At 35.8% G+C, this 24211-nt stretch overlaps 1 protein-coding gene across 2 annotated transcripts in view; it reads right to left on the bottom strand.

Moving 5' to 3' along the window:
* Window positions 1–405: 405 nt before the first annotated feature.
* LOC107047828 (acetylcholinesterase) overlaps window positions 406–24211 on the bottom strand; it is a 110386-nt gene continuing 86580 nt past the window's right edge. Inside the window, exons 4-7 of one of the 2 annotated variants that reach the window (XR_001461652.1) lie at window positions 18275–18438; window positions 12421–12578; window positions 7712–7969; window positions 406–469 (exon numbers count right to left, since the gene is read on the bottom strand). Coding sequence is in view for 1 of the 2 variants with exons in the window: in XM_015270680.1 (XP_015126166.1) it covers window positions 7851–7969; window positions 12421–12578; window positions 18275–18438 (441 nt within the window). In the remaining variant the exon portion in view is untranslated. Of the gene's footprint in view, window positions 470–6124; window positions 7970–12420; window positions 12579–18274; window positions 18439–24211 lie in introns of those variants that run through there. The other variant, XM_015270680.1, reaches the window with a different exon arrangement.

Raw genomic sequence — 24211 nt, 5'->3', positions numbered from 1 at the left:
CAAGAAATTTCCGACAGTGCAATGACAGTACTAAAAGATAGAAGACATTCTTCGCTAGGAATCGAATTTCCTACGAAAAAAAATCATTACCATAAATAAACAATGACATGAAAAATATCAAAATTCCCTCATACATTACGTTTCGCCTCTCCATAATCTCAAAGTCCCCCCCGCCCCTCAATTCCGATGAAACCTGGATCATTAATAAAGCATTGTTTGACCCGCCCGACTGAAACGCTCACAAGGTCATCAAGTAATCTTTTTCCTATTTCATTCATCTTCCTCTTCCCATCCTCCTCAATTCTGCATAATATCGTGGCTCTCTCGAGGCTCCCAGTTATGGCGAATAGCACGAAACTCTTTTCTAAATATAGAAACTCCTCGGAAATGAGAAATGTGTTGAGATTAAAATTTCAACTGTTCTCTCCACAATCTCCCCCATTTGATCTCCAACCCACTGATCATACTCCTAAAAAAATAATAAATATGCTATGATAAATGACTTTAAAAAAAATTAGTGGTAATTACGTTTACTTTATTATTAACTACATTAATCTCTATTACATAGCTTCAGATATAATAATTACATACAACGTTAACATTCATAATATTTATTTATATAATCATAATTTATAAGTCATAACCTAAACAGTAGATTTACCCATTCTCACGTCGTCCATTTTATTATCTGTTTAAAGTATAAAGCGAAGCTTTGAATTTCTCTCTGATAAATTTTAGTTTACACTTTAAACTTGTCACTTTGGGGCGGAGGTTGGGGTAAACGGGAGGGAGAATTAAGGGAATGGGACTACGGGTCTGTGATGAATATGTAAATACCCACTATGTACGTATTATATTCATTATCCTGGCTAAAATGTCCATGGGATCAAAGGGGAGCTGACATTATCAATAAAACATTGTTTATTCGCTACTCGGAGAGCTACCACGTGAGTTATCTCATTGAAACCATACGCCTCCTCGAGGGTAATTTCGGGGTTAAGCAATTAGGAAAGTTCGGTAACGATGATTAATTCGTATCAGTTGGCATAATTACTTCTATTATTACAATTATGTTCATTCAATCGTCGATTTTATTTGTTCTTCGATTTATTTGTCGTTGAGCTACGGTTGGGCGAGGGGTCGCTAATTCTCAGAGGAGTTGATTGGACGAAGGCGTGGAGGAAAAATTCAATAGAAAATTCTAACGCATTTGCGGGATTTTTGTCGGGATTGTTGTCAATTTTTCACAGAAAAAAGAGAGTTGCAGGTTTTAGGAACTGCGTTTTTTTAAAATTCGATGAGTGGTATAATATGAAATTTTGGGAATTTTGTCGATGATTGCAGTGATTCCTTAAAAGTTAGGGAAATTTTAGTTAGTGTCAGGAATTCATAAAAATGAGGGATAGTTTCCTAAAAATTAAGAATATAACCTTAACAATTGAAACTTTTTTCTGTGTGTTATGACAAATTCCGTTGGTTTTCCGTCATTTCTAATTTTGATTGACAGATTTTATAACAAAATCAGTAGCGAAGTGGTAAAACGGTACAAGTCAATTTTGACTATTGACTAGTTTTCAGTGAATATCTCGGAATCTAAGGGAGATAGGAAAATTTTTGTTATAACCTTTTTTGTAGAACCGATTGAGTACTACAACAAATGTAGTTACGAAAATTTCGCTATCTCCCTTAGATTCAAAGGTATTCCTCAAAAATTCCACTGGGAGATAAGGCGACTTAAACAGTTTTATCATTTCGCTACTGAAATGTTTAATCGAAATACTCAACACATTTTTGTCTTTTCGGCATCAATTTCTGAAGCCTTGACAATGTATTTTTATTCGTCTCTAATTACAAAATGGAGGAAAAGGAACTAGAAAATGCGCGTCGAGAAATTCCTGTAGTGAATATCTCAATGGAATGAGGTTAGCAAAAAGTAACAGCAAAAAGTAATAGTATTTTGAATAAAATTCCAGCAACTGCAGTAGCATTTTCTGTTGAATATTTTCAGACGTGAACGATTGTATAATTCAGTGACGAAGTGGTCAAACCGAGTGAATTTTACTCTTCCTTACATTTATCAATCTTCATAAGCAATCCAATGGAATGGAGTTCATTATTATACTGTTAGAAAAAAAATGAAATTTCACGGACAGTTGACTACTAATTTTCAGGACAATGACATTAAATGCGATTTAGTGAAACCTGAAATCATGAAATTTCAGGTTTCACTGAAAATGCAGTAAAATTCTAGAATTTTAAGAGGCATACAGACGAGAATTCCTTAATTTATTTGAATTTCCAATCTAATATAAATATCGAGTGCCAAATTACATTGAATTTTCAGTGAAATCTGAAATTTCATGATTTTTCCCCCTAAATCGCATTCAGTGTCACAGTCCTGAAAATACAAGAATGTATTTATCGGAATTTTCTGGTTTTCTATTCATTTTCAGGAAAAAATGGAACTGAAATTTACAGTTCTCTTTGATTTTTCCACGAAATTCTGAATTTTCAGTGCCGAAATTCCTTGAAATTTCAGTGGTTATTAAGTTGGATAAAAATTTCGAAAAAGTGTACCGTAAAAGTCAGACAACAATTTTTAACAGTGTGATCCCACACTTTTTCTCCTATTTAAGGTGATTTAAGGTTGCCCCACGATTATTTGACTTGTTTGGTAATTTTTCTCCAACTTTTTTCTCCCTGTGCAGAAAATTATTTTGACGTTTCCCAACGAACAGCACTTATTATCCTGAAAAACGCCCATTCATATAAAATGTAGAACTCCACTCCCGACAGACTGGGGCAAAATGGGCCGTAAAAAGCCCATTTAATAGATTTCACCGAATATTCTCTCGGCACCCCGTTCCTGATAACTCGTCACCACTTGTCTACGGAATGAAAACCCCGAAATGAAACCTAAAAGAACAACATTGAAAATTACATAAATAGGTACGAAACTTCCGCAGAAGTCAGATTGCACGCGAAGATCGTTTTGGTACGACCTTTAAAGCCGTCGTAATTGACTAAGTATTGTACCTGGTGTGGGTGACGCGAAGTGGTCCCGACCGTTCGATTCGCGCCGCACATGAAACTATCAACTAATCACCAATTACCTCTGTTTATTGGTTTATTTTTTTCATTCAATATTGGTTCGTCCCCCATACAGCAGACTACCCTCATCCGAAATATGAATTCTGGATATCTGTGCATTTGAGGCTCGCATGATTGTGCTTCCTCATGGGACTAATGGCGATGCGATCGAACGGACTATCCAAGATTTTTATCTTTATTCGCCCTGACAATAGTTCTTTAGGACTGATCAAAAGAGCAATAAGCTTACCACAAACGCTGCACATTTTGACATAAATTTTTCCCCTTTTTTATTTGTTGCAAGCTCGACACGAAATACATAATTTCATTTTTTTAAATCAAATTTTACACTTGAAAAACTAGTGTCTGAAGTTGAGACAGTTTTGGCCATTTTTTGGAGACGTTTGTGTTGCCAAATTTGGTGCCTAATGTCTTAAATTAAGACGATTCAACGACACTAGTTTTTGCAGTGTATTCCTCGAGGGAGGGATTCCACCAATGGTCTCTCCCCCCCTCTCTACACACATCATACATCAATTTTCCACTTTTCAATCTCACTATGTGCTACATTGACTTCATTCTTTAGTCCCCCAAGTATTCCTCGATATTCTCATCCTCATTTTGACTCACGAGTCGGCAAGGAGAAACTATTGAGAGCGCGATCAGCGACAAGTTCCCATGAGAAATAAAGTAATACATGAATGATGGTAGAGTTGTGGGGATGATGAAGGGGACTCGTAACGCATCGAGACCGATTTTTTCACCCTTTAGTCAGCCCCGATAAATATCGAACAAACTACAGATACAAAATTTTTTTATTCAGTGGCGTCCCGTGTCATTGGTATGTGTGGACATGACAAGTGCCGATTTGACAAGCTCGATGGTTTTATTATCCTCTTCACTGTTGAAAAATTTGTAGTAGAGTTTCTGGAAAGACCTCGAAATTTCAGGAGTCCGTTTTCAATTTTTACGGCTTCGGAGATTATTTGCGATTAATTCTGCAGGAAAATTCAAGTTTTCTCGCTATTTTGGGGTGTTACAGGGAAATTCTTTTCATTTACGTAGAAAAATACTGGGAATTTCAGCTGAGGACATGAGTGATTGAAATGAGTTCAGTGAAATCATTAGCTTATTTACTTCATAGTGAAAATTTTTTGATTTTTACTTCTTACAGACTGACAGTTTTCGAGAAGTGACAGTTTTACTTAAAATTCAGGAAATGGTGAGAATTTTTTTTTCAAAGAATTATAATTTAAAAAAAATAATGGGAATTGTAAATTCCAGTTCAATTATTCAATAAAAATGGGTAAAAATGAGAAGATTTCACATTTTTCCTGCATGCGAACGCAGATTTACACAGAAATGTACAGGATTCCAATTAACAATTGGAATTGACAAATTAATTTCAATAATATTACTAATTTATCTCATTGAAAATGTTTTAACTATATAAAGTAAATAATCCATTCATTTGATTCAAATACCCCATTTTTCAGCCTGTAATAAGTAGAAGAAACGTGAACGTAACGTCCACTTCCCGATTTTTGTGATCGCAGCCAATCGTACTAATTGCAAATCACATTATTGCCTTCAAGAAATGACTCTACGACTGAAAATCCCACGATGTCATTGATTTCACAGGTCGACTCTATCATCATTCAATTCTTTCCCGAAAATAATTTCACCCCCCAATTAAAATATCGTTCAATTTATTTTTAATTTCCACCGAAACCTCAAAGATACGGACTCTCTTCAACTTTCAAAGGTCTTTCATCAAAAAATCTAGCCAAAAAATTCCCAACACTGATTTATGTATTTTGTCCCTAGTTTTCCTTTACAAATCTTACAAGAAAATCTCGGGTGTCTTCACGTTTATTCAGGGGTGACTCTTTTAACTACACTCAACCCCTCAGGCCAAGTTGGCCTGAAGTGCGCAAACATGTTTCAGTAGTTTTAGTCCTGGGCTTCAACTAGCAAATCCACTTACGTGCCAAGAATCTAACGTAAAGTCGGAGGATAGGGGACAAGTTTGCGCCTTTGATCAGACTCGTTCTACGTATGGATTCTCCCTAATTCAAAAATCCTCAAGAAATAAAATAAACAATCGGCAAACATACGCACAAGTGTTTGATTGTCCATTCATTGACGCATCAGCAGGGTGTGAAAATGTCAAGGTTCATTATAATCTCATCCTTCTCAAAATAATTTACACGACGATAAACCCAGAACAAAAATAATCCATACAGGTCCTCCGTATCTCTTTCTATAGATTATTACAAAAATAAGTTTCTCGTTATCATCAAGCGCAAGTGTACTCGGGTGACTCTTCAATGATGACTAATGAGGTAAAGGAACCTACTGTATTCTCATTAAGCAATTATCCTTACTCTGTTTGTTCACTTAAAACGAATAGAGAATCTCTCTACTTTGAATTTTTAAGGGGAGACTACTGTCAATGTTTAAATTCCCGGACTATTGGAGTTTGCTTTATCATGCATTGAAGATTGATTATATATATGGACAAACGAATAATTAGTCCAAAAAAATTAATTGTCTATTGTTCGTTTACCCCGCGGACGCTTGAAGTGTTAAAAATATATTTTTAACACTAGTCCAGGGCCTCCAATTTTGGAGTTACAGAGATTTTTTTTCAAAATTTTTGAAAAAATGTGTAGAATAGCAATTATCAGTTAGTTTTTTAAAAATTTAACTCTTACACAGCTAATTTCTTTTTTTTTTTAATAAAAAAAAATTGCACCATTCAAGTAAAATCATCAGAAAACTGATCCTAAAAATATTTCAAATATATTCTCAATTCTTTCAGAAACATTTTTCTGTGTATTTTACATGAATGGTACAATTTTTTACATTAAAAAAACAATTGTCCACATTTTTCAAAAATTTCAAAAAATACATTTTCACATTTGAAGGGTCTACGCGGTAAACAAACAATAAACAATTAATCATTTTGCGCTAATTATTCGTTTTTAGAAGTATCTAATCGATCTTCAATGTATAAAAAATCTCACTCCAACCGCCCGCGACTTTTAAAACTCATAGTAGTCCCCCGCAATAAAAAAAAATATTGAAAAAATTCACCGAATAACAACACATGAGAAAAAGTTGTTCGATGACTCCAGCAAACTCCAGAATACAATACTAATGCATCATAATAATCCCCTCAAACGGACGATAAAAAGAAGTTGTGAATTCATAATGATGAAAATATTGTTCTACAGTCAAAAACATCCGGGAGGATTTTCCTCACTGAAACCTCACTCTCTCATTTCTCATTCTCTTTCATATGCCACGCGTCCAGGCACTGTGAACAACAACAATAACAACAACAACAACGTCTCAAAGCCGTATTCCTTGCTGCAATATTATCCTTTCCCCACTTATTTAATAGGACATCGATGGATGCTTGGCATTTTACCGAAAGACTAATGATATGTGTGTGTGCGAGGAAAATGAAGGCGGACATGAGGTGTCTTAATCACTAAATGCCATAGGTACCAAAAAGACAATGATTCATTCCCTCATAACGCCGATTTAGTTTGTCTCATTTATCTTCCTTACTAGAACTAACAAGCGTACACAAATGTCTCTTCCCTTAAATCTATCAATTATCGATTAACCTATCTGTGCCTGGTCGCTATCTAATCAATTATTTTCACTTTAACATGCTTGACTAACGAATCAATCGAAATGACCAAGTAGAACCATCAAACCATTGTCTATCCTGTCACCCATCTCTCTCTCTCCCCATTACCACCTCTCATTAAATTTAATGATATTTTCTCATGTTAATCGATAAACCGAGGTCCAGCCTCGGCATGCGTCTGGTGTTTCAGTTCAGCCTCGAGTTGACGTAAAGAGTCTGTATTTATTTCGTTAGAATTCACAGTTGACATCGGTGAGACAGAAAGCCGAGGCAAGAATCGGCGTGAAACAATAATTTACGTATAAAATAATTTAAATCTCTCTCGTTAATCATAATCATTCTAATCTACCCTAAATCATTTATCCACGCCGTCTTTTGAACATCGGCGCAATATTGTTTTTAATATATATCTTTAATCATCTCATCGTCAAACCGGTGATGATTCATCTTACGGACAAATTCAACACCAAATTTATAATCTATTTATTGATCTATCATTGTTTCACTTAAAATTCTCTTAATATTAACGTATTTACGAATTTATGCATCATCTTATCCACTCACAATTTAATGCTATATGTATATTTAATAATGTATTTCGTGTTTTTAATATCTTTCAATGTATGTATAGGTGATATGTACCAAATGGAAGATTCAAGTTTTACCACGCGAGTCATTCAATAACTCCATATATATCTGTCGCCATCCACCGCCATCTCTCGATATGCTCAGAACATACGTTTTTTTCTTCATTTATGTCTGTTCACATAAGAAAATTAGGCATCGTGAAAAATATCTCTCGTGTCACGGTTTCAATATCATTTTATCATCGCCTCAAAATTACACCTGACACTATTTATTCCTTTAATTTATTTAAACTCTTTACACGGGGACCTGATTTATAATTACAGCCTAAGCTACATTTTCTAGGTATTCTGCAATTCCATCAGCACCTACGTTTCATCAGCGAGTGATATTCCCAGTCGTTTTGTGTCCCACATTGGTTGACAGACATTTTTGTGTCTTTATCCGCTCGGATTGTTTCACCAAGTTGTCTGACCATTCGATGCATCCATGTGTGGCTTCATGGAGTGCCCTAGATGATACCGCTGATGGTTAGCAAGCTTACCAGAAGGAGTGCAGCAGCACGAAGCTCATCAGCGCCAGCTGATACACTGGAGGCTATAGCTCCATTGCAGGCCTCGGGCGTCCGATCTGCACAGTTAACGAGTGTTAGGAAAATTTGGGGAGGGGTATGAGATTTTTCATATTTAATCGGTTAATCGCTGAGGGTTGGGGGTGGAAAAATTGTATCCTGATTTTTAGAGGTGAAGGGGTCAGGGTATTTGGAGAAATAACAACAACGTTGATTAAATTGTCAAAAGAAGCGAAAGTTCGCTAAATTGCTATTATTATTATTATTATTATTATTTTATTTTTTATTTTTACTATTTACGCCGGAAACCCTTTCCGGGTTTATTCAGCGAACTACGCCACTACCTAAGCATGCGGCTGTCGCCAATGTTATGCACTGCATCGCATTTGCCCCCTCGCGAACGAAGGAAACACAGGGAATCCCCGAAAACCTGCGTCGGTACAGTCGGTTACTCTATTGACAAGCTCCCGCTCACCCAGAGCCGAGGTAGGTCGAGCCCTCTAGGGGGAAGTCGGCCCAGGTGAGCCCTTAACTTCTTTTACAGATGTTAAGGGACCTTCTCAGCCGGATCTGAATCCCAGGTCGAAGATCTAACCCCTGCGAAGAGAAGTTAAAAATCCACCCCACCTGGGATCGAATCCCGACCGCCTAGTCGTGAAGCCGAACTATACGATTTAACGACCGCGACCACTGGACGTCGGTCTAAATTATTTTAGCTTCCTCAGGCTTTGACGTAATCAATGTCTTGTGATGTTATTATCAGTAAAGAAAATTTCAGCGTTGGATATCACTCGCATTATGTACGTTAAGTGTGACAAAAGCACGGAGAGAAATATTCAATAAAAATTATGTATCTTTTTCGTAAATCCGGAGCGAAATGTGATTGTAGAAAATTTTACGGAATTGTCACGGAATTTTTCCAGAGCGTTCCGTAATTTTTATCTGAATCTTGTGTGAAAAATTACGATATCGTCACTTAAATTTTCTGAGTCGATTCCGTAATCGGTGAGCGAATTGTGAGTTCCGTAATTTTAACTGACGATTTCTTTCCGTGAGCTCAACACTGTAACAAAACTCCAATCAACCGGCCAAAAATCTCGAGTGTTGTCGTACGAGTGTTTTGGCGGGTTGAATTTTGATACGGTGCTGAGCTTTTATCACACTTAAGGTGCATGATGCGAGTGATAATTTCCAACGCTAAAATAATATTTAGTGATAATAACATGACTAGACATTGATTACGTCAAGAGCCTGAGGGCCTGGGGCTAAAATAATTTAACAAAACGTCGCTTCTTTTGACAAATACCCTGATTCCTTCACCTCAATTTATGAATATGGAGATGATTGAAAACATCAATCCTGATTTTTATTATTTTCCTGTGGTCTGTAGAGACCGTTAGAAAATTACTCTTTAAATTTCGAGGAAATAATCTGGAAATTTTTAACAATTACTAATTTACTGGCAATTATAACGAGATGTTGAGATGTTGTTGACGAATCAGTCTATTTCTGGGATGTTTAATCTATATTTTAGAAATTTCAAGTGTCAGGTCCATACGACAATGAAAAGATCTATCAAAAATTTGGTTGAATTCGATGTTTATTTGTCATTAAGAGTTTGAAAATTCAAGGTATTATCGAAGTATCAACAGAGCGAAGAAAGAGTTTTTATTTTTAGGAACATGTCATTTATTTTAAGGAACGCACCTCTGATTATCGGAAATCTATCACCACATTTCAGTGATAACAATACCAGATGATAGATTCCTGAAAATCAGTAACGTGTCCTTGAAAACCAAAACTTTTCTTTCTCCGTGAATGATCGCTTAACAAAAGGAAATCAATTTGGTTGAATTTCCAAGATGAATCAGCAATTTCCTCAACGATTTGATTGCGAATTTAATTAAAATTTACACTTCTGAAAATTCACAGGCCACTGTAGCTTTCAATTCTCCCAAATAATTTCATAAATTCTCCGAGAGTCTAATCAATAATATTCACAGACTTTCTCATGATTTTCCATAGAAAGAATAAAAATCAGCAAAAGTTGTGACACATCGAGTAAAATTCAAAATTCTCTCGATTGCCTTTGCTAAAATTCGTTGCCTTAAGCATTTAAAAACGGAAAAAAATATGAACTTCGCCTGTTTACGAAGCAAACAAGGAACCGAAGAATTTCATTGTTGAAAGAACAGATGACCAGATAAGCGTAGAAAAAAATCCGAAAAAAATTAGAAGCTAGTTTTTCACTTTTGCAAGAAATCCCCGTTGAATTTCAAGAGGGTAAGGGTCAGTGGTTGACTGTTTCGACATGGAGTACCTCATACAATACATAAAAATAGGGAAGGTGTAAGAAAGTTGGGTGTAAATAGCAGTGGAAATAGCGGGAGAAATGAGCCCAAGAGGTAGAGTGACAGAAGATGGATGAAGTGGAAGAGAAGCAAAAGAGTGTGCTCGTTATAACACGGACCAGGTCAGCTTTAATTAGGACGCTCGTTACTTCTCCTTTTTTTATCTAGACCATTCTACTCCCTTTTTTCACACTAGGCCTCTGTCTGGGTGTCTTTGACAGTGCCTGAGTTTTTGTACTGCCAAATACGTCACGATGGACACTTGCAATGGTTTACATTTGCAGGTGATGCTGAGTGAAAGGTGGAAAGGTGTCGATGTGGAATCAGGAATAGATATGTCAGTCATCAGCGTTTGATCGATTTCCTCGTTTTGGTGGGAAAAGGCCACGTGAGAAGATAGACAATTGAATAATGGAGCGATGGGTGGACTCTAAATATCACACATTGGAAATATCACGTGAAAACATTACATACGGGGATTTAGATTTGGAAATAGCGCGAGGTTGAAATAGCTTTGGTTGATAGACTCAGATATTGAAATGTCATTTATTAAAACGCTATAAAGTTTATCAGGTGAAGAATTAATTCTGTAGTGAAGTGGTAAACTAGGATTAGTGCAATTTTTTTGGAAAATTTTTTATTGCTTGAATCAAAAGTTCTCTCAAAGGTGGTCAAATTTTTCAACTCACCTGAGAAAGTCCTATGCGCTTATCCTGGTTTACCCCTTCCCTACAGAATTGGAATGAGTCAAATTTAGAATTTTCCTTGTTTGCGAATTTAGCCCGGAATCGAGGGATTTTTTGAGAAAATGTCAAGCTCGGTGGCTGACATACTGTGATAATTCAAGAGCTGTCGAGATATGACTTAATTACAGAACTCATTAAATTGTCACTGAGATGATATAATCATTTTTAGTCTTTCCATATGCATTCCCTTTTAATTCATAATCAGATATTCAACTCCGGGAATTTGAGATGATTTCTACAGGGTAGGAAATTTGAAGATTTCCGATGGTTCACGAAATGAGTTGATAATATTCAATAACAACAAAATCCCAATTATTTTATGAATCTTCTTTCAAGAAGTAGACTTTCTAAATTATTTTCCCGCGAAAAATTAACTCATTTTTCGTAAATAAATGAATACATAACGACCATAAATAGTATGCATAAGCTACTACCGAACTCAGACGCACGTTCCCTTTCCTAGTCAAATAAATTATGGAAATCATCGGAAATCAATAGAAATCTTAAACTCATTTAAATCTTAAATGAAGTGATTTCTGAAATAATTGGAAATCATCAATAAGTGTAAATCTAAATTGATGTTGCAGTGTCAACTCTACAATTTTTGTGGTGGTATCGGTGCGTTCGGAACCACCCAGTCCCGAAATGTGACGTTATGAAGTTTTTGACATTCTTACGTATTGTAACGTTATGTAGAAAACTGCCACTGTCGACAGATGCCCCCCTCTGGCCCCGAAATCATGATTTCTCCAGTGATTTCTTGAAATCAAGAAATCATTGGAATCTACTAGAAATCATGGAAATCGCGGGAAATGAAAAGAAATCACGATTTCTCAGAAATCGCAGGAAATCATCTGATTCTGGAAATCACTGAGTCACTCGATTGAGGAGTGACCACACGGAGAGAAATATTCAAGAAAAATTACGGAACATTTCACGTAATCCGCAAGCGAGAATCGTTTTCAGTGAATTTCTATAGGAATATAAGAGAATAAATCTGAAACGTTCAGTAAATTTTCGGGTCTGTCACCGAAAAAATACAAAAAAGTCACGTAATTTTTCTGGAAGTTGTAAAATCTAACAGAAACTTCAAGACTTATTATGCCTCAGAACATGAAAATTCTTGGATGTTTAAGAATTTTTACGAAAAGTTCCAGAAAAATTACGGAACGTGTTGTTAAAATCTCCCCCTCACGGTGACTCATGGCTAGCCGTGAGGCGTCGGACGGATGAGTAATTTTTACGGAACAGATCGTAGAATTTACGTGACGATTGACACTTTTTATTGAATTTCACTTCGCTCCCAGATTACGTTTCGAAACGTAATTTTTACGTCTTTTTTCTGGTAATTTTTATTGAATATTTCTCTGCGTGCAGCCCCTCGATGGGACCAGAATCTTCGATTCAACGTACCTGGTACACCCTCCAATCGAGGTAGAAATTCATTCCAGAACGCACAGCTCGTTGATCGAGGTCCTATCCCCAATTTTCCAGTATCGTCACCATTGAAGATGTAATACTTTGGCTCGTCGCGTGTGTAAGCCGGCCAATCGTCTCCCTCGGTTGGCTTCCTGAAACACGCAATTTCAGTTTTATGTAATATGGCCACTCACATACCAGTTCTGGTCATTGTAAATTCAGGCTGCAAATTGATTATTCACGTTTCGGGTGCTGCATGGGGCAAGTATCGTGCGGAGTAATTCATGGGGATATTGAATGGGTGGCTTGTGTGTTAGGGACGACGGGGGGCCGGTGCCGGGGGAAAACATGGGGGTGGGCTTTAGGGGTCTCCTGAGGATTCGATGGCGGCAGGGTCGTTTTTAAGTATGCGTGTGTCTCAAAATATCCTTGTGTACACATTTGTAGAGTTAGCGAGGTTTTATGGGATTATTCACTGGTGCTGTGAGGGAATGTAATGCGTGGTTGAGTAAAATATTGTTTTTTACGAGGTACAGAAAGAGAAAAGTTGGAGGAAAATTACATGGAAAATCTCGGCAGATTTTATTGGACGAAAGATCATTGCGGAGTAAAATGGTTTTCAAAAAGATTGAATTGTACAATTTTTAAAAAAATTATATAAATGAATTCTTCAAACTTTCTTTTCCTAGAATATTCATGTGATTTCTCTATGACTGGTGCTATTGTTAGCCATATGACTGTACTTTTTGAATACTATCTATGTACACAACTCTGTAGCCCAATATGGCATTATTATACCGAAGTGTCGTTTTCTTTTCATTTAATTTACTTTATTTTAGTTGTTGAGGGGTTGGGAGGGGAGCAAAAGGTAAAAACCCGAAAGGGTATAGATAGAGACAATAAAGAATCCTATATAAATGAACTCCTGGTATGAATATTTCTCTAACCCGCAAAAAGTCAAATTCAAAACGCTCCAAAATTGTCGAAATTTTGTTTTCAACTTTTCGATTTTCACTGGTGCTGTGAGGGAAAGTAATGTGTGGTTAAGTAAAATATTGTTTTTTACGAGGTACACTGATAGAACGATTCATTTATTTAAAACGAAATTTATTAACTATTAACTAATAGTAGAGTTGAATATGACCAAATGAATATTCGTTGATAGTTAACGAATGGTTCATTTGAAAGGTGAAAGTCGAGTCGAACAAGGCTCCTCAAATAGGCATTTCTTAACTATTAACAAATGAACATTTGATGAGACCGTATAGACTCTCATCTCCAACAAAATGCATTCGTTAACAATAACTAATCTTTTCTATCAGTGTATATGAAGAGAAAAGTTGGAGAAAAATTATACAGAAAATCTCGGCAGATTTTATTGTACGAGAGGTAATTGGGGAGTGAAATGTTTTACAGAAAAATTAAATTGTAAAATTGTTTTTTTTTAAATAAAAAACCAAAGTTCTAGTGTAAATTATGCTCTGAACCCCCGAAAACGTCAAATACTGCATTTCCTTTCCAAAATTGTAGAAATTTGTTTTTCAAGTTTTCCTGAATATCCACGATCGGGATAAGTTTTGCAACAAAATTCCTTCCGTTGTTACATAACAGAACTGCAGAAAAATTTTCGACAATTCTGAAGCACTTGGGACATTACGGCTGAAGATTTCATATAAAAACCAGAGAAATGCACGTGTTACCCAACATATGCAGAATAAATTCGAGAGATCACGAATAAAGATTCACCTGAGACTCTCTTTATCGCTCGTGCAATTTCCACCGTTGTCTTACGGTGACATTGGCGGATGGACGAGCGATACGCGGAAGAACGAGGGCAATGGTCAGCGAGAAGCTATCATTGCCAGAGGTTCTTTTTACCGGTCCCAAGCGAGCGGAAGAAGCCTTCCGAATAAAAAAAAAACCCCGTTGATATGCTTCCTCAGCTTTTTCCCGATATTCTGTTCCACATTTTTCGAATATTCCGCTTCAAATATACCAACCAGCGGTGAGCTCAGATAACTAAGAGTCTCGAATACGCAGTTCATTAACAATTCAGGAACCCTCGAAGAGCGTTGGAAAATAATTCCGCTATTTCCACAGTTTTAATCGAATTGATCATTAGTTATGCAAAGTGTATTCCATCGATCGAGTTATCAGGGCACCGCAAAGTTGAAAGAAACGCGTAGTTTAAATTTAATATGCAGAACTGAAAATTTAATTTACCAGTTCTGAAAATATAAGCGTTAACTTGAGCAAAAGTTTCGAGTATTTTCAGTTGAATTTTCCAACGATATATTCCGCTGTTCGAAAAATGTATAACGACGGAAAAAAAATTGGATTTAATCCCGCAGTCCTGTGCATACACGATTATCGGGTGTGAAAATATTTGAAGAGCGGATTGAAACATTTTTCCAGCAACGCGTAATTATTGATAATGTGGGTTTAACGGGATATTACCGGGTGAATGAGTGAGCTAATTCTGCTTTTTCTTCACTCCTCTCTTCATATTAATGTTTGGGGACACATGGAGGATGAAGAGAAAAAGAAAAACTCGATAAATTTCCTTTGATGTCTCAGGGATTGTGCACTGAGAGAAAAATATCAGTCTTCTGACTATATTCCATCACCATCGAATTATAGTCAAAAAGTCCTCAACAATTTTTCATGGGTTACGGTAACTATGGTCGGAGAAGTAATTACTACAATGGAATGTAGTCATTGCAACTATTTTATAGTTCTCCTCACGATAGATTTGTCGTCGTTACTTTTGAACGTGGGTTAGTTTAACTGCATTTTGATTTGCAAAAATTACGCTTGTGAAGTTACTATAATGTTATGTGCCGCATACAAAAAAAAATCGTATCGTTCACCAAAATGCCTCAACTACTTTCTTATTGTAAATCGAACTTCAGATTTTTCTCTCAGTGTAGAGGGAATGCAAGGAGTTTCTAGAAAATTCGAGGGAATTGAAGGAGTTTCTAGGAAATTCGAGAGAATTCAAGGAGTTTCTAGGAAATTCGAGAGAATTGAAGGAGTTTCTAGGAAATTCGAGGAAGAAGGAAAGACCATGGAGGTATCCACGTACAATTACAGCTGTATCAAAGATACAGCCGCCTGCAATTTTTTATTTGTCAATAGCATTAATTTCTTATTCAAGAGGTTAAACGAAAAGGAAACATTTGACCCTCAGGTGACCCTTTGAAAAACCTGGAAACCTCCTGAACGGGGCACAACTAGAATAATTCAGTCAGGACTTTTCAGGTCAAAATATTCGACTCTAGTAAAGAGAGAAAGGGGAAATTAAGGATAAAGTCCAATGAATGTAAACATATGAAGGAAGTAGGATATGTGTACAGCATAAGGCCATATAAGGGACATAAAAACAGTCGTAAAGACTAGATATCGGAAAATATAAACTCCTTACCGGACTCAGGGGGTCGGTTTTATCTCACCAACGTGTCTCTTCATGGCCTCGCATGCCCACCGCCCTCCTTTCCTCATTTATTCTCGAACCACAACCCTCTACATTCCCCTTTGACTCATTCGCCTCTTTCTTTTTTCCCCTTATTCCTTCATCCGGCGCACTTTATCAAATCTAGAATGGGAACTGATGCTATCGGCAAAGTGTACGTATTTCGTCATTTGTCCTTGTGCATCGATCCAAAAAAATATCCACGCAATTGTTCGGAATAAAAACGATAAAGTTTTCAGGAGATTGTTTGCTTCGTACTGGTAACTGTGAATCTATCGAACAGGACTATTTTCAATTCTGTGAGGTACGTGACGTAAATGCACTTGGAGGCGGGTTTAATGCTTCATTTTATTGCATCATTTCGGGAGAAATCGGAGTACGAGATTTTCGTCACATATGACACATGCGCGAAGAGAAAAACATGGATTTCCGAATATATTTCTTGGGATTTATCCACATTTGATCGACGGTTGCATGACATTTTTTCGTGTCGGGACTCTAAATTGAGATACAATTGTGCGGGGATTTCTGATTTATATTGAGAATTTAGGAAGATTTTTTTTTCAAACTAAACGACAAAGGCTGGAATTTTGGAATTTTTGGGAGAATTGAACGTCGTCTTAAGGATATCCAAGTACTTTGGCCTTTTTTCTCTAGGGAAATGCCTTTGGATTTTGTAGTCTAACGTCCATGCTTTCATTTGAGCCCGATTTAACCCTAAGTTTCCGGATATTGGACAATGATTTTATTATTTAAACTTCACGGGTCTGAATTTAAATCTCAATATTGAACCGTTAGAAAACATTTAAAAAATCTGACAAAAAATGATAAAGTTTACTTTTGGAGAATGATTGATGAAATAATTTAAAAATTGCAATTTTTGAAAATGGCGAGCATTTTTTATAAATGTTTTATGAATGATTAGTTTCCATCATAAAAATCAGTTGTTTGGAAGCATAACAAATTTATTAATATTCAAAATTTTACCGGGAATCGATTTCATGCCTAGAAAAATAGATTTCCGGAAGTTTCTACAATTTAAATTATTTATTTATAAACAACGAATGTTAAAACATATATAATTCTCTGCAAAATATAAATTTAATGACGTTGATTATTCATGATTTTTTCCTAATTTGACTCACGCGATCGAATTGACAAATTTGATGATTGAAAATGGCTCCATCTATAGTGTGATCCGTACCAAACTATAAAAGTTACTAGGATATCTTTAATGGAATTTTGAATGGATTAAAAATACACAATTTGATGAAAAAATCAATAAAAAGTAACAGTGCTAGCCTAATCATTCCACGAAAATTAATAGAAATTAGGAAAATTCAAGTGAACATACACGGAGAGAATTATTTTAGAAAAATTCTAGTGCTAGCATGAGAAAAGAGGCGCAAAGTGACGGCTGGGAAAAAATTTCAGTGCCGGCACTAGAAATTTTATTGGGGAAAATGTGAATTTTTCCCCGTACTTCTGTGGAAATTCCACAGAAATCCCTAGAAATTTTACCAGAAATACCAAGAAATTTTACCTTAACAGCACTAGAATTTTTCACAGCCGGTGGATTGTGATTTTTTCCAGTACTCGTACTAGAATTTTTCTAGAAAATTTCTCTCCGTATACTCTTAGAATTTCAATTAATTGAAAATTCAGTGTAATTTAATACCGAATATACGTGTTTTCACTTGATTTCATTTCAAAATCTTCCTTCTGTACACCCACCCAGAAAAATGATTCACTTGAATCAAATGAATTCGGTTTAGGTCTATTGAATCGTTCACTTGATTCTAATACAAGATTAATTGATTTAAAATAATTGAATCATTGATTTCATTGAATTAAAAAAATTGAAATAAATATGAGTAACGAGTTTAGCAATCTTCAACAAAAGATTGTTGAAATGAGTGCAAAATTTTCAAAAGTGTCATTTGCCTTGCTGCAGAAATCTCTTTAAAACCCCCATAAGAATAAAAAATTTTAACATAAAAATGCAACCAAAAACTGCATTTTTCGTATTACGACCGCGGAATCGATACTCAAGACCACGACAAATGAATTCCTTTCTTGTTAAAATATTTCCCCTTCATGTGGTTTCACTGCTATAACCCTTTTAAGGAATCACAAAAAAAATTGCGCACCGTTTAAAGAACGGCCACCATGGAATAACAAGAAGAAGAATAATCCGAGAAGGATACTAGGTTCTATTCGTCCCAAGTGAGTTCCCCCAAACTCGTGAAACAGAAGGAAGGATTAAAAAAAGCGAAAAGGACTGGGTAACTGGGGTAACCGGGTAGGTTGTAATTTCGGCTCCCCTGAGAATCTTCGCTGTGCGCGGCTGAGCGGAGCAGGGGCTTACTCACTTACCCTGAAAATGCGAAATTCGAGTAGGTTAAAATCATCTTCATGGAGAGTTCACGTTCCTTCTCCTCGTACTTCAGGGACATGTTGAGCGGATGACCAAATACGTATTCCACCTCATCGCCGTGAATGACACCCATCCACTTGCCCCACAAGTTTGTGCTCGATCTCTGAAACATTGAATAACAAGTCAAACATTGAAAATTCAGACATCAAATGTAAAATAAGTGGCATTGAATTAAAAAAGAACGTCATTTTCGTCCTCATCTCTCGCGTCTCGTAAAAATAAAGTGCATAATACCATTGACATGAAGGAAAATGAGTCGTTACTGCGGCAGTAGAATGCATGATGAGGGCGCAGAGAATATTAAAAACACATGAAATGAAAAGGGAAAAATTCCGAGGGAGAGGAGATAAAAATGCGATAAAAATCGCGTATAAATTCTCTCAAACTCCCCCAGTTCTTAGTGATCTATAAAATATGTTCACGAATTGAGAACGCTCAATTTGGAAGGGACGAAATGATTTGGTCGAGTATACTGTCCGGAAAAAGACGTAATATCAGCAAAATAATTTTTTCATGGAGAAAAAATGTGATTTTTAAGCTTATCTTCATAATTTTCAGGAATTTAGAAATAATTGTTGGATATTAACTAGAATTTTGGTGACGATGTAATTGGAAATTAGTGATAATGTCGCTGAAAATTGTTGACAAAAATCACTGAATTACCGAATTTTACACACACTGAATTTTACAATCGAGAATTTGTAATATTTGGGGATAAATTCTTGAAAATCAGTGACATGTGAAATTTTAAGTCTATGTTCACTGAGAAAAATTTTCCAGAAAAATTAATGTGCTAGCCCCACAAACGGGGTATAATTTGCAGCCTTGAGAAAGCAATCAGCTGCGTCTGAAAAATTATGGTAATTCTTCGTAGTGAGCTAGTGAAACAGATCTATTCATAATGGGTTTCAGAGAAACAATCAATGCTTTTCACGATATAGTAATACTATACGTAATGGTAAGTCAATATTTTCTCTTCGAATTGAGATAATATTCTTTAAATGACACACTAATTTCTAATAACGATTGCAATTGAATTCTCAATGTTGTGGGGTTTAATTGAATTTAAGACCACATTTAAGAAAATTCAATAAAATTTAGTTTTTCATGGTGAACTATTATTAATCTTTCAAGGACAGCTTGAATTTTAGACCTCATTATGAAAATTGAATATTAATTTGAATTGAATTTTCAATAAATTGAGAATTCCGTAGAATAATGGCCTGAATTTTTATTACTTTCAATGATTTTGGTTGTCGTATGGACCGGGAAATTATAATTTCATTGAATATTCAACGAAGTTACCTGATTTTTTAGTCACAAAGTACAGATAAATTTTATGAAAATTTAGTGTTGTTGAAATTTCAATTTTTTGAAATTTGAAATTTCAAGGTTAATTTTCTAACAGTGCAGGTAAAGTTTAGAATACAGAGATGAGGGTATTTCTTCTCTTGGATTTGAGAAATATCTGGAGATTTTCCTTTGCATGAATTCTGCATTCATTCAATACGAATGTCCCTGATTCTTGAGTCTCGTACCTTCTAGTTTTTTCAGATATTTTCTCGAGTTCTCACACGAAAAAAACAATTTCTTGAATCGAGAAATTAATTTATGCACTTAGAAAAAAATGTAACTTCATGGAATAGTTCTATCAAATTGATTTTAGGGAAAAATTGCTTATCAAATTCCAAGTTTCGCACAGAATTCAAAGGAATTCATAATTTTCACGGACGATAATTAAACTGGAATTAACAGCTTTCATGGACTTTCAAGGACGAGACGCTCTGAAATTGCAGTGAAAATATCACTTAATTAATTCCATCCAATGAAGAGATTCCCATTGCCGTGAAATTGAGAACTTTTTACCCAAAACTTCAATTTTCATTGTGAGGCAGGAGAAGAATATCAACAGGAAAGAAATAAAAAAGAAGCTCAACCAGAAAGAAGAGGAGATAAAACTGCCATAAAAATCTCAAATAAATTCCTGAACATCTCCCAATTCCAATTCTCCTAAAAAATCAGTTCCCTATGAAGACACCGACATTTATGATGCCCCAAGTACATCCATAAAATCGAAATTGTGGAGATAATTATCAGCGATTATGGTTGAGCTAAAATCTAAGCAATAAACCTTGAGAGAGGCTGAAACGATAATAATCCGTGCTCGTAAAAATGTCTAGGGGAATTGTCGGAGGGTGAGTGTACCAGGGGTCTCGAAAGATCCAGCGCACCAAAGTCCCGGCTCTCTTCCTAGCCCCATTCTCCATCAATGCTGTACTCAACTTCTAGGGCTTTCTCGTATTTTAACGGCTCGGAAACTTGAGTGCGCCACAGAGTAAGAGGTAAAAGCACGAGGGCAAGTCAATTTCAAGCCCGAGGATGAAGAGGAAATAGCAAGAGGTGAATGGGTGAAGGTCCAGAAATTTCGTATTATAATACTCCTCGCATTAAATCCCATCCCATTCACGAGTTCAAAAAAAAAATCACCAAAAGGAGGAATAAATCCGGAAAAATAAAAATGAGAAGAGTTCTCGACTGTGAAAAATTCAATTGAAAGTTCGGATAATGGGGGAAAAGCCCCAATTCTCCTCGATTCAAGCGTTCAAATTTGTTGGCAAATTCATTTCATTTTCGGCGATTGAGTCGTGAGGGATGTATACTGTTGAAAATAACGCTGGATCGATACGAGTGCACGAATTCGAGGGAGAAAATAATTAAAGTCACCCCCATTACAGTCGTAACCTCGGTGTGGGCCTCACCGATTTATCCTTCACACGTACACGTATATCGTAAGCTTTTCTAACCCACACACTGACTCTTAATAATACCCGAAAGCTTCGAGATTCGGATGAATTCTGAAATGTAACCGCTAACCCAGTATGCACACTGGGTTTCAACGAAACGAGACTAGTAATTAACGTAACATTAACAAAACTAGTTGCAGGGAACTTCTGAAATTCACTAATTAAATTTATTGTGACGTTTAGAGAAACCACAGGTATAAACTATTAAAAAACACTTCGAGAACTGCTGTTTTTCCACGCATAATCCTCGTCAAATCGAAGTCAAAACATGTTCCTAAATAAGTATTGTTTGAAATTGACAAATGGCAAGTTGAAAATTGCTAAGAACGCATGGAGAGAAAAGTTGGAGAAAAAGTATCCAGAAAACCGTGGAAAATTTTTATTATAGTTCCGCGGAAATTTCGAGGTATTTCGTCACTGAAAATTCAAAATTTTACGGAAAAATCAATGAGAACTGTAAGTTTAAGTTCAATTATTCCATGGAAATTAATAGAAATAGGAAATTCAGAAAAATACATTGTTGAATTTTGAATTAATTGAAAATCCAGTGTAATTTAGCACTAAATTTGACTGGATTAAATGGATTAAGCACTAAACAGTTGAAAATTTTTATCTGAATTTTCCGCGCCAAATTCCGGAAATTTTTATCGTGCTCCAATTTCACTAAAATTTCAGGAAACCTTGTCATTGAAATGACAGAATTTCGTGGAAGAATCAAACAGAACTGTAAATTTCCGCTCCATTTTTCCCTGAAAATCAATAGAAAACCAGAAAATTCTGGTAAATATATTCTTGAATATTCAGAACAATGACACTGAATGCGATTTAGGGGGGGAAAAAATCATGATATTTCAGATTTCACTGAAAATTCAATACAATTTGGCACTGAATATTCGTAGTACACTGAGAGAATTACGTTGTCAAACAAATCTTGTTTGGGCCAACAAAATCGCTAGTTGAAAATTGCCAAAAAAGAATTTGTTTGGTTCGAATTTGAAAGCCTCACACATGACTAATTGTTCTGCTTTTGACAGCAACGAAATATTTGGCTCAAGAGGCGGATAATTCACACCAGACGGTGCCTTTTCAGGATGAAAATATCTCATATAGAGGAGAATTTATCAACAAATATTTTATCCCTAAGTTTCAAGATTGTTATCATATCGTTATTATTGTTTCATTTAAGGGTTCATTTCTTGTCTGTGATTATTACACATGTTAGACTTTGTTTCGCATAAAACAAAGATTTTTCGGGAGTAAAATACGTATGGGAGTATCGAATAACGAAGGAGTAGTGCTAGAAATGACATTTCTTGCGTGTACACAGAATGCAATTTTTTTTTAACTACTAAATCTATTTTTGCAACAAAAATTTTTCATTCCGGCGCACTCTCTCCATATTTGGCACAAAAAATCCTTTTTTGATAATTTTCAAACAACTATTGTCTTGGCACAAGTAAGACTTGTTTGCCAACTTTGTCATTTTTCTCTCAGTGTAGATTTGAAATTTAAATAAATTAAGGAATTCTCGTCTTCATGCCCCTTCAAATTCCGGAATTTTACGGAATTTTCAGTGATACCTGAAATTTCATGACTGTTTTTCCACTAAATCGCATTCAGTGTCACCGTCCTGAAAATTGGTAGTCAACTGTCCATGAAATTTCATCTTTTTCCTGACAGTGTTCCACGTGAGAATATTTGATGGAGTAGAACAAATTTACTTGAAGGAAACTAACCAACATCTTGTTAATTTCAGGAGTTAAAATAACCAATAAATTATACACGACAGAAGGAAATGATCTGCGAAATAACCATTCGGAAGTATATTGCTGATTTGCAGCAAAAATATACACTGCAAGAGCACTTGTTTCCCACTTGTTTCTGTTAATCTAGTGCTCTTAAAACGAGATGATTCTTGATGAAGATTGAGATTTCTTCCAGCTTGCTCCTCCATGGTCATACTCTCAGGTTACGAAATTGTATTTTATCTCTTACTTCACGATTAGGTGCCCCCACTCCGAAGGGTCCATTAAATTTTTCTCCAAGTAAAAGTGAGGAGCATCAGCAGCATCAGGTGGAGCCAAGCAACGTCCACTCAAAAGGATAAATGCCCTCTGGCACTCAGCGTCGCCGCCCCCATCCTCAGGAAGTTGCAGACTTCTTTAAGAGGATTATCAAAGTTGGTGGCTTCCTGACACAGAGAGCATATCTCTCCCCTCATCACGCCATTCACGCCAAGAGTTACTGGTAATGAAACTAAACGTTTGATTCCAAACTCCAAACTTGTCTTCTCCAATCAGCGATGATGACGTCGTACGAGAAGCTGTACAGGTCTCGGTTCGTTTCTTCATTAGTACCTTCCACCACTCTGACTTGGCGCCTTCATATGAATTCAGTAGCGAAGCGATAAACCGAGTTAATTAGCAAAATGGGAATTTTACGGGAGAGCCGAAAAACTAATAGTGACTGTCCTTTTGTGAATTTAATCAAACTCCTTGGCAAATTGACTGTTTATAAGTTACTTATAAAAAATGCTCGTAATTTTCAAAAATTGCAATTTCTAAATTATTTCATCAGTCTTCCTCTAAATGTACATTTTCTAATTTTTTTCGGATTTTTTAAATTTTTTCTAACGGCTCAATATCGAGATTCAAATTCAGACCTGCAAAGTTTAAATAGTGAAATCATGGTAAATGTCTGGAAACTTAGGGTGAAATGGGGCTCAAATAAAAGCTCTGATGTTCCACTTCAGTGAGAAAAAAAAAAAGACGTTGTCAAATAAACAAAACAAAACAAAAACTAATAGTGAATGTCCTTTTGTGAATTTAATCAAACTCCTTGGAAAATTGATTGTTTATAAGTTATTTATAAAATTGCTCGTAATTTTCAAAAATTGCAATTTCTAAATTATTTCATCAGTCTTCCTCCAAATGTACATTTTCTAATTTTTTTTCGGATTTTTAAAATGTTTTCTAACGGTTCAATATCAAGATTCAAATTCAGACCTGCAAAGTTTAAATAGTGAAATCATGGTAAAATGTCCGGAAACTTAGGGTCAAATGGGGCTCAAAT

This window comes from Diachasma alloeum, unplaced genomic scaffold, assembly GCF_001412515.2.
Source record: "Diachasma alloeum isolate Michigan unplaced genomic scaffold, Dall2.0 Dall_scaffold_78908, whole genome shotgun sequence".
Taxonomy (NCBI): Eukaryota; Metazoa; Arthropoda; class Insecta; order Hymenoptera; family Braconidae; genus Diachasma; species Diachasma alloeum.
The sequence above is the reverse complement of the archived record's forward strand: the minus strand, read 5'-3'. Positions and strand labels throughout refer to the sequence as shown.